Source organism: Helianthus annuus, chromosome 6, assembly GCF_002127325.2.
Source record: "Helianthus annuus cultivar XRQ/B chromosome 6, HanXRQr2.0-SUNRISE, whole genome shotgun sequence".
In the NCBI taxonomy this organism is placed as follows: domain Eukaryota; kingdom Viridiplantae; phylum Streptophyta; class Magnoliopsida; order Asterales; family Asteraceae; genus Helianthus; species Helianthus annuus.
Window position 1 is genome coordinate 52028822 of NC_035438.2, and position 9181 is coordinate 52038002.

The window sequence follows — 9181 nt, forward strand, 5'->3', positions numbered from 1 at the left end:
CAAGAGACGGTTACGAGTGCTTGTCAACTAGCGGTGAGATATGTGAAGCATTGTCGCCGCCCCGAACCAGAAATTAAAAAAGAGGTTATATTGAACGAGACCGACGCGCGGCACATGATCGTTTGATGAAAGATTATTTTGATGAGGCGCCGACATTTTCGAACCCAGAAATTTTTAGGCGTCGTTTCCGAATGAGTAAGCGGTTGTTTCTACGCATAGTCGACGACTTGGAAGCCAACTACGATTATTTTAAACAAAAAGCGGATGCGAGAGGGACACTTGGATTTACCGGTATCCAAAAGTGTACGTCGGCGCTACGAGTCCTTGCTTATGGAAACACAACCGACATCAACGACGAGTATTTAAAAATGGCCGAGAAAACAACGCGAGACACCTTGGAGCATTTTTGTCGCGGTACAATTCCTATACTTTACTATAATGTTTACAATTTTTTTTTGAAGCTTATGTTTGTGTATGTTTTTTTTATAAAGGTATTATTGATTTGTATGGTGCGCGTTATCTTAGAACGCCCACATGGGACGACCTTCAAAAGATCTACGAGGTACATTCGGCGGAGCATGGTTTGCCTGGTATGATCGGGAGCTTGGATTGCATGCATTGGCGTTGGGATAACTGCCCGACCGCATGGCGAGGCCAACACACACGGGGTGACCAAAAAGGACCCACTGTTATTCTTCAGGCGGTTGCCTCACAGGACCTTTGGGTTTGGTCGGCTTACTTTGGCGTGGTCGGGTCATGCAATGATATAAATGTTTTTGAACAATCTCCGTTGTTAGAGGACTGGATTTCTGGCAGAGCTCCAAAAGCGTCGTTTTACGCAAATGGAAACTACTACCCTCATGGATATTATTTGTGCGACGGAATTTATCCTAGGTATTCGATTGTCGTGAAGACATTTAGTGATCCTATTGATGAAAAAAGAGCATACTTTAAAAAGGTTCAAGAGTCTTCACGAAAAGACATTGAGAGATGCTTTGGGGTTCTTAAACAACGATGACAATATTTGAGAAATCCTTGTCGTGCATGGACCAAGCAAAAAATGAGAGATGCTATGTACGCTTGTATAATATCATGCACAACATGATTTTGGAAGACGAAGGAAAGGCGATATGCCAGAATTATGTGCCAGAAGCCGTTCAAGAGGAGCATCCACAGGCGTCAACGGAAGAAAGAGTGAATAATGCGCGAGAGTTGCGTTACGAACCGTACCATTCCGCGTTAACGGTTGATTTGGTACAACACGCATGGTCGGTTCGGTATGTACCACCTGAGGGTGAAGAAGAAACGGAGGACGAGGAAGACGAAGTTGGCGAGGGTGAAGAAAGCGAAGATGAAAACTAATGTATTTTTTTTTAATTTAGTCGGATTTTATTTTTTTTATTTCTAGTATTGTATTTTTTTTTAATTTAATGAAGTATTTTAAGTTTTTAATTAAAAAATAATTGTTTAATGATTGGAAGAGGCGTTATTGGGCATTATTCCCACTACGCCACTTTTGCAATAACGCCCAATAATGCCCCCATGCTGACTGGACTGCCACGTGGTGCAAAACGCCCAAGGGTAGGGGCATTATTCACTAAACCACTACACATGGTCTTATAATTTATTGACTTTTACAAAAAAGCTAATAAGAAGAAAAAGTGTTTGGCAAACTCATAAGGACTTTTCAAAATGACTTTTTGCATAAGGAGGAAAAGTTAGTTTTGAAAAGTTAGCAATGAGTGACTTTTTGAAGCTGTTTATGACTTTTAGTCATTTTACATGAATAAACTAACACAAACACTTTTTAAAAAACAACTTATTGACTTATTGGTTTTTCCCATCCCATGAACTAATCCAAATATTTTTTTAAAAACTCATTTTCAAAAAGTCATAAGTGAATAATTACTTTTCACAAAGAGTCTTTTTTGAGTTAAATAAGCTTAGCCAAACAAAGCCCTAATAGTGGTGTTAATCAAATCACATCATGCTCCCTATTTAATCAAAGTAACTTTACCCGCAAAAGAGATAAATCTTTCATTCCAATTTGATAGACCTTCCAATAATTCAACTGGACACTCTACTCATATTTGCTCCCACCTTTACGTTGTGTTCCCCAGTTTACTTAAAAGAAAGAGAAGAGAAAGAACCTATTTTCCTTTCCTTTCTTGTCCTCTCATTTGTCTCCTACATACGAGAAATACCTGCCAATTGGAACACCTCATGTTTGTCCTTCTCCACGCAACACAAGTGACTTTTCCGTTGGTTCTTTCAAATCGGAAACCATATAGAAGCATCTTAGGATTCTCCTTAATACTTCAAATCGGAAACCATATAGAAGCATCTTAGGATTCTCCTTATTACAAGTGACTTTTCCGTTGGTTTACACTCAAACAATCAGGACAGAGACTGATTGGTGTATGTACCCCGTGTCGTTGATAGCTAAAAGACACGGGGTACATACACCGACCAGTCTCTGTCCCGATTGTTTGAGTGTTATGTGTCTTAGGTCCAAGGCTTGATACAAAACTACAATCGAGCCGGGGATTTTACTGGAAGCACCTTTTTTATTCCTACAGGGCAGAGGTAAGGTTGTTTACATCTACCCTCCTCAGACAATACCTTAGCTTTGCTATTAGAATTCTCCTTAAATTCTTTAAATTATTTTCATTCCATTCACCAATAAAAATAACATCTGCAATGAGCATATGTCAAAAATATGGACAATTATTCGGCAGATTAATACCCGAAAACAACCCTGCGTTCATCGCCTTTAACATCACTACATTGAGCGCCTCCATAGCTACAACGAATAGGAACAAAGATAGGGGCCACCTTATCGAAGGCCCCTTTTATATCGTAGTTTCTTGGATGGGGAGCCTTTCACTAAGATTGAAGCTCTCTCGGAGAACAATATCCCCATCACCCAATTTCACCACTTGGCGAGAAAACCCATGAACCATAGAACAAAGATTATAAATTTTCAACCCAACATGTCTTACGCCTTTTCGTTGTCAGCTCAATAAAAGATATCATTTTTTTTACCTCTTTACCTAACTCACAATTTCATTTAGAATTAATGGCCCGGCCACAGTATTTCTTTCCGATCCCAATGCCGATTATAGATTAAAAAATAGAAACAACACTTTTTATTACTCTTTTCATAATATCAGGAGTGTGCATTAAACTGAATTAACCAAAACTGAATAACCAAATTAACCGAACCGAAACAATAACCGATGGTTCAGTTTTTGTTTTTTGAATAAACGAATTTTCAGTTTTGGTTAATCATATATCTAAAACTGAAAATAACTGAACTGAACCAATTAGCTAAATACACACACACATATATATAATCATCTTCCAAACTATTTGTAATGTAATATTATTCATAACTTCATGACCCACTAGATTCTTTTAACCTTTTAGTCCAATTGAGGGTCCAATATGCATGTGGTATCTATATAATTTTGCAAGTTTTATATTCACGAGTTTACATTTTACAAGTTTTTTATACATTGGATAATTAACCGAAACGGATTCTACAGAACAACAGGTAACCGACCATTGGTTATGATTATAATTAATAACTTAATACTTTTCAGTTAACCGACCATCAATCAACCGAAACCACGGTCAATTGACTTTGCGCACCCCTTAATTTACAATACATACATTTACAGGTTGACGACGGGAATTGTTTTGTTACGTGGTTGGTCAAAAGTGGCGGCCACTTTGTTTTTTTTTTCATATAATAGTTATTTATAGGTCCTGCCAAATTACAATTTTATTTCAAGGTTAAAATTATGATTTTGTCCCAGGTTCAAAATAAAATTTTGGTTTTGCCCCCTGCTTAAATTTACGATTTGCCATCAGTTAAAAAATAAGACTTTGCCCCAAGTTCAAATAAAATTATGGTTTGCCCCCAGCTAGAGCCTTGCCAATTTACGATTTGGTTCCCAGTTTAAAATTACGATTTTACCCCCAATTCAAAATAAAACTTTCGTTTTGCCCCAAGCTAAAAATTACGATTTTGCCCGCAGTTAAAAAATTACGATTTTGCCCCCATTTCAAAATAAAAAAATTGTTTTGCCCTTAGTTAAAAATATTATTTTACCTCCATTATAAAATTACGATTTTACCTCAGCTAAAAATTGCAATCTTGCCGTCGTTTTTTTTTTAGGCAAAACCATGGTAGTGTTTTATTTTACTTGGTTGACTCAACTTTGTTTTTATTCGTGTCAAACAGCTGCCTAGCACTCGCTAATTGGTCCTGACAAATTATTCTTTTGCCCCCAATTCTAAATTACAAGCTTGCCATCGTTTTAGTTATTTTTTTTTTATCATAATAATGGTACTGTTTTTCTTTATTTAATTGGTTAACTTGATGTATCATTTTTGATATCGTGTTATAAGTAGCATGTATAACTAACCGACATAAAGACGTACATATTATTAAACTAAGAAATATTCGGTTTAGCGCCTCGTAACACGCACGACGGATAACTCTAGTTAAAACACAAACACAAGGTTGGTGACTTGGTACTTGGTAGCCTATTTGTCCTCTACTTCAAAAGGAGGGAAAAAACGAGAAAGCAGACCCTTAAACCCTAAAATCAAACCTCTCGAAATACGGTGGTGAACAATCAACTGGTTAGGGTTTATGTTAAACCCTAGAAAACCCTATTAACCCTGTTTCCTTTACTTTGATTCATCCACAAATACTCGCAGCATACAAGAATGTCGAGACTACTTCGAAACGTATCGATTCTAAAACGCTCCGTATCTCATTTTGAGGTCATCAGACATTTCTACACTCTGTTCTTCAATTTATATCTACTTTTATCGCTTTTTTATTTGTTTGGTGCTATAGTTACTTGATTAAACTTAAATTATTAGGTGAAATTGTAAAAAGAAAGCATTTTGATTGGGGAAAAAAGGTATCAGTGTGTAGATGTTTAGATGGGGCTTATGTTTTCTCCAATAATATAATTTATTTAGGAATTGTTTGCATATTTTGATAGTGAAAATGTTTTTTTTTTTTTTTTTTTTTTTTTTTTTTTTTTTTTTGTAGGGTTTGATCATTTGAATTGATTTTACTTGGTTGTTGGTGTGCAGGACTCTAAGAGGTGTTTACCAGGATTATTGTCTCAGATAAGCAGTTTCTCCACCAAAGGTATTACTCATTTTTAGGTGGACTATGGTTTTGTTTAGTTGTGTGTATCTTTATTTGTATGCTACATTTCACAGCTCAGTAGTCTTTATTATTATTTATATTGTCTTTCTTATATAAGTATGTGGCTTTGAGTATCGGTCCATTCTGGACTCCATCCGCTTCAAAGCGGTGGAGATGCTCTAATGGTTGCTGAGTTTGGTTTAAGAGAATCTTTACTTTATGAGCAAGTAATGGCTGCTGAGTTTGGTTTAAGAAAAGCTGATTTGGGCACTTGATTCATAATTATCAGATGCCCTGTCTTAATTTACCATACAATGATACAAATATGAGGTTTTTCACTTGTGCTTAGATAGATGGATTTATTATTATTAAATTAAGGATGGTAATGTTTCAATATGGATATTTGATTTCTTGCTTGCTAATTTGAACTCTACAAAACTTTTGTTCACTGTTTTAAGCTATGTTGTCAAAAGCGCACTAGGCGCGTGCCTAGGCGCAAAGGCGCAGCGCAGCTATTGCGTCTCGTGGTGACCTAGGCAACGATTTGGGCTTTTTTTGTATAAGCGCGTTCAGGCGCTCGCCTGGAGCTGGGCGCAGGCACAACAAGGCGAGCTTAATCGGAAAAAACGACCTGAAATGGAAAAAAAGGTCGGAATTGAAAGTTAGAGGGAGTAGATAGAAACCTGGTTTAGCAACTTGAAAAATACGTTGAAGCTGGCAAACTTGTGGATTAGCAGCTTACCTTGAAGCTAGAAAAGTTGTAACCCTAATTCTCACGTACTGGAGTGTATGACAGTGTATGACGGCGTTTCAAAAGACTGAACCCTAATCACTGTATATTTATGTAACAAAACTGGGAATTTATATTAATTCTTTTATGTTTAATAAAAATATATTTTTTATTATTGCGCCTTACTTAAAAAAACCCTCACTTTTTTTGCGCGTTGCGCCTAGGCTCCAGTCAAGGCCTTTGCGCCTTGAGTGCTCCTTGAGCTTTTGACAACATAGGTTCTAAGTCTTCTGTTAAAGGGTTGATCAGTGAATCCAACCAAATCTCATTATGTTGTTGTTGTTCGGCTGTTAACAGTAATATGTTTAAGCGCATATAATTGTAATTGACAGTAGAGTTAAAAAGTTAATTCTTATTTTTTTTTTTGTCTCGAAAGGGAATAATTTTTATGTGCTTTGTTTACCTCCTTTTTTCATTGGAAATGAGCTTACCGTATATCAAACTTTTAGGTAAAAAGAGGTCAAAGTCTGATGGAAGTGATTCAGGTGAAGAGAATATGTCTAAAAAAGATCTGGCCCTAAAGCAAGCAATTGATCAAATTAACACTTCTCATGGAAAGGGTTCTATCATGTTTCTTGGTCAATGTGCTTCTCCCAGACAAGTCCCAGTAGTATCCACCGGATCTTTTGCGTTAGATATAGCACTAGGAGTTGGCGGATTTCCAAAGGTATTATGTTGTATATCTGCATACATACTTCTAGGCACACAATCTTACATATTAATTGAACTATGATCATTATTATACATTTATAATCACTGAAATACTTTTGTTACTTAGTAATTTACCACTTACGCAGGGACGTGTAGTGGAGATATATGGTCCAGAAGCTTCGGGAAAGACAACTCTTGCTCTGCATGTAATTGCTGAAGCACAGAAGCAAGGAGGTTAGTTGTTACATTTATAGTTTTAAAAAACGGCTGAGGCGTGCGCCTCGAGGCGAAACACCCAAAAAACGATTCTGAGGCGCGCCTCAGGGGGTTTATGTTGTATGTGCGCCTCAGAGGGGCTGAGGCGCTAAAAAGGCTGCGCCTCAGGTGCGCCTCAGTGGTTTTTGATACTTGTTTTTGAATTTTTGTGTCAATTTCAAGCAATTTATGTCTTTTTATGTGTGTTTTTGTTCATTTTGATGAATTTGAGGATGAATTTAGTTAGTATTATTATTTTTATAAGATATATAATTTTTATATTTATTTTTTAATTCCGCCTTGGGCTTACGCCTCGGTTGGCCTCGAGGCTTACGCCTCGTGAGGCGAAGGGAAAACGCCTCAAAACTCGCTTCCGTTATTTTAAACCTTGGTTACATTTAAATACAATGTTTGTCTATTGGGTATTTTACAGAAAAAATAATTTTCCTGCTGTTTCTTTTGTAGGCTATTGTGTATTTGTTGATGCTGAACACGCTCTTGATCCATCATTAGCCGAAGCTATAGGAGTGAACACTCGTGATTTGCTTCTGTCACAACCAGATTGCGGCGAACAAGCTTTGAGTCTTGTAGATACCATCATCAGGAGCGGTTCAGTTGATGTTGTTGTTGTGGATAGTGTAAGTAAGGTCTCTGTTTACAAATTGTTAGGATCATTGGTTGCATATTTAGCAGTCCATGCCACACGTTTGTTTCTTCTTAACAAGCTCCATCGTATTTTCTATTTTATGAATGCAAGTGGTTACGCGTTCTCTTTTTTTTTTGTTCTGTTTTTCGCTTATGGTGTTTTATTTCACTGCAGGTTGCTGCTCTTGTGCCTAAAAGCGAACTAGATGGCGAAATGGGCGATGCACATATGGCAATGCAAGCTAGGCTTATGAGCCAAGCACTGCGTAAATTGAGCCATTCACTATCTATGTCGCAGACTATTTTGATTTTCATAAATCAGGTAAAAACTGTGGGCTGAGAGTGCCGAGTTGGATTTTATTTTTTTACTTGAGGTGTTTTAGGGTTGTCGTTACAAGATTTGCACTGATGTTGCTTGCATGTTACTCAGGTAAGGTCAAAGCTAGCTACTTTTGGATTTGGTGCACCTTCTGAAGTGACGTGTGGTGGAAATGCTTTGAAGTTTTATGCTTCAATCCGCTTAAATATTAGGAGAGTAGGACTTGTAAAGAAGGGAGAAGAGGTACTGCTTTTTACCGAGTTTGATTCCAGCTGATTTTGTTTTTAATTCATCGTTTAATTATCGCATAACAAACACCTTGTAAGACGGAATTCTATTATAGCATTTTAGCACGAATCTTGTTTTTCTGGTCAAAATTCATTTTATTTTGTCTTACAGACACTAGGAAGTCAAGTGCTGGTCAAAATAATGAAGAACAAGCTGGCTCCGCCTTACAGAACTGCACAATTTGAACTGGAATTTGGCAAGGGTATATGTCGTGAATCAGAGCTCATAGAATTAGGGCTTAAACACAAATTTATCATGAAAGCCGGAGGAGCATACTATAGCATGGGAGACTTGAAGTTTTGTGGCAAAGATGCTATAAAACGTTACTTGGCTGAGAATTTAACCGTGCGTGAGGAGCTAGAGACTAAATTAAGGGAAAAGCTTGTTGAAGAACCGAAAAAGGTAGAAACGACAGATGGTGAGGATACTATTGCTGTTGATTCAGCCGAAGAAGAGGCAACTGCAGTGGAAGCGTGAACTGGAAATCACTAAATTGATTGTTCTCTCTTAATTTTGAGTCGAAATGTGATTAAATGGTGTCGTTAGTTTTTAAAAGGGAGATGGTGCATCTTATGGGGAAGGGGAAAATGCCTAAAAGGTGGCTTTAAGTTATGAGCCAAAATGCATCCAATTCCGGCTAATAACATGTAAGTATGCTAGTTTTGAATTTTGGTCGGTGTAACATGTATCGTGTATATTGAAGTTTTAATTGAAAAAACTTCGTTATGTGTCGTACGACTCATGGTACAGGTTGCTTCAGATTCTAGATTATTCTTCATAATCATGCGAGTTAAATGCCTGGTTGGTCCCTGTGGTTTGCGAAAATTGCAGACTTGGTCCTAATGGTTTATTAATTACATACTTGGTCCCAGTGGTTGCAATTTTTGAACTCGGGTGGTCCTTAACACTAACCTTTGTTAAATTTTCCAATTAAATCTTAATGAAATGACTAAATTGCCCTAAACAATTAAAAAAAACAAAAAAAGAGGAGCTCACCCCTCTTCTTCTTCTCCCCCATCTCTCTCTAACCCACCACCACCTTCAACCCACCATCACC

The 9181-nt window shown here is 37.2% G+C and overlaps 1 protein-coding gene across 2 annotated transcripts; it reads left to right on the forward strand.

Annotated features, from left to right (window-relative positions):
* Positions 1–4541: 4541 nt before the first annotated feature.
* LOC110865477 (DNA repair protein recA homolog 3, mitochondrial) lies at positions 4542–8859 on the forward strand. Of its 2 annotated transcripts, none has more exons than XM_022114731.2 (8): positions 4542–4797; positions 5119–5176; positions 6416–6633; positions 6764–6851; positions 7338–7519; positions 7693–7839; positions 7948–8079; positions 8236–8859. In XM_022114731.2, the coding sequence occupies exons 1-8, from the start codon at positions 4741–4743 to the stop codon at positions 8599–8601; spliced, it is 1248 nt and encodes a 415-aa protein (XP_021970423.1). In that variant the 5' UTR covers positions 4542–4740; the 3' UTR covers positions 8602–8859. The 2 variants fall into 2 exon arrangements, with proteins under 2 accessions (XP_021970423.1, XP_021970424.1); XM_022114732.2 differs by having other exon boundaries at positions 4544–4797; positions 7338–7510.
* The last annotated feature ends 322 nt before the right edge of the window (positions 8860–9181 follow it).

Bases quoted from the DNA above. Each gene is read 5' to 3' on its own strand.
- LOC110865477 (XM_022114731.2), top strand. From the start codon at position 4,741: ATGTCGAGACTACTTCGAAACGTATCGATTCTAAAACGCTCCGTATCT. The intron at 5,177-6,415 runs GTATTACTCATT...TCAAACTTTTAG, and splicing joins AAGCAGTTTCTCCACCAAAG to GTAAAAAGAGGTCAAAGTCT. The intron at 7,840-7,947 runs GTAAAAACTGTG...CATGTTACTCAG, and splicing joins TTTTGATTTTCATAAATCAG to GTAAGGTCAAAGCTAGCTAC.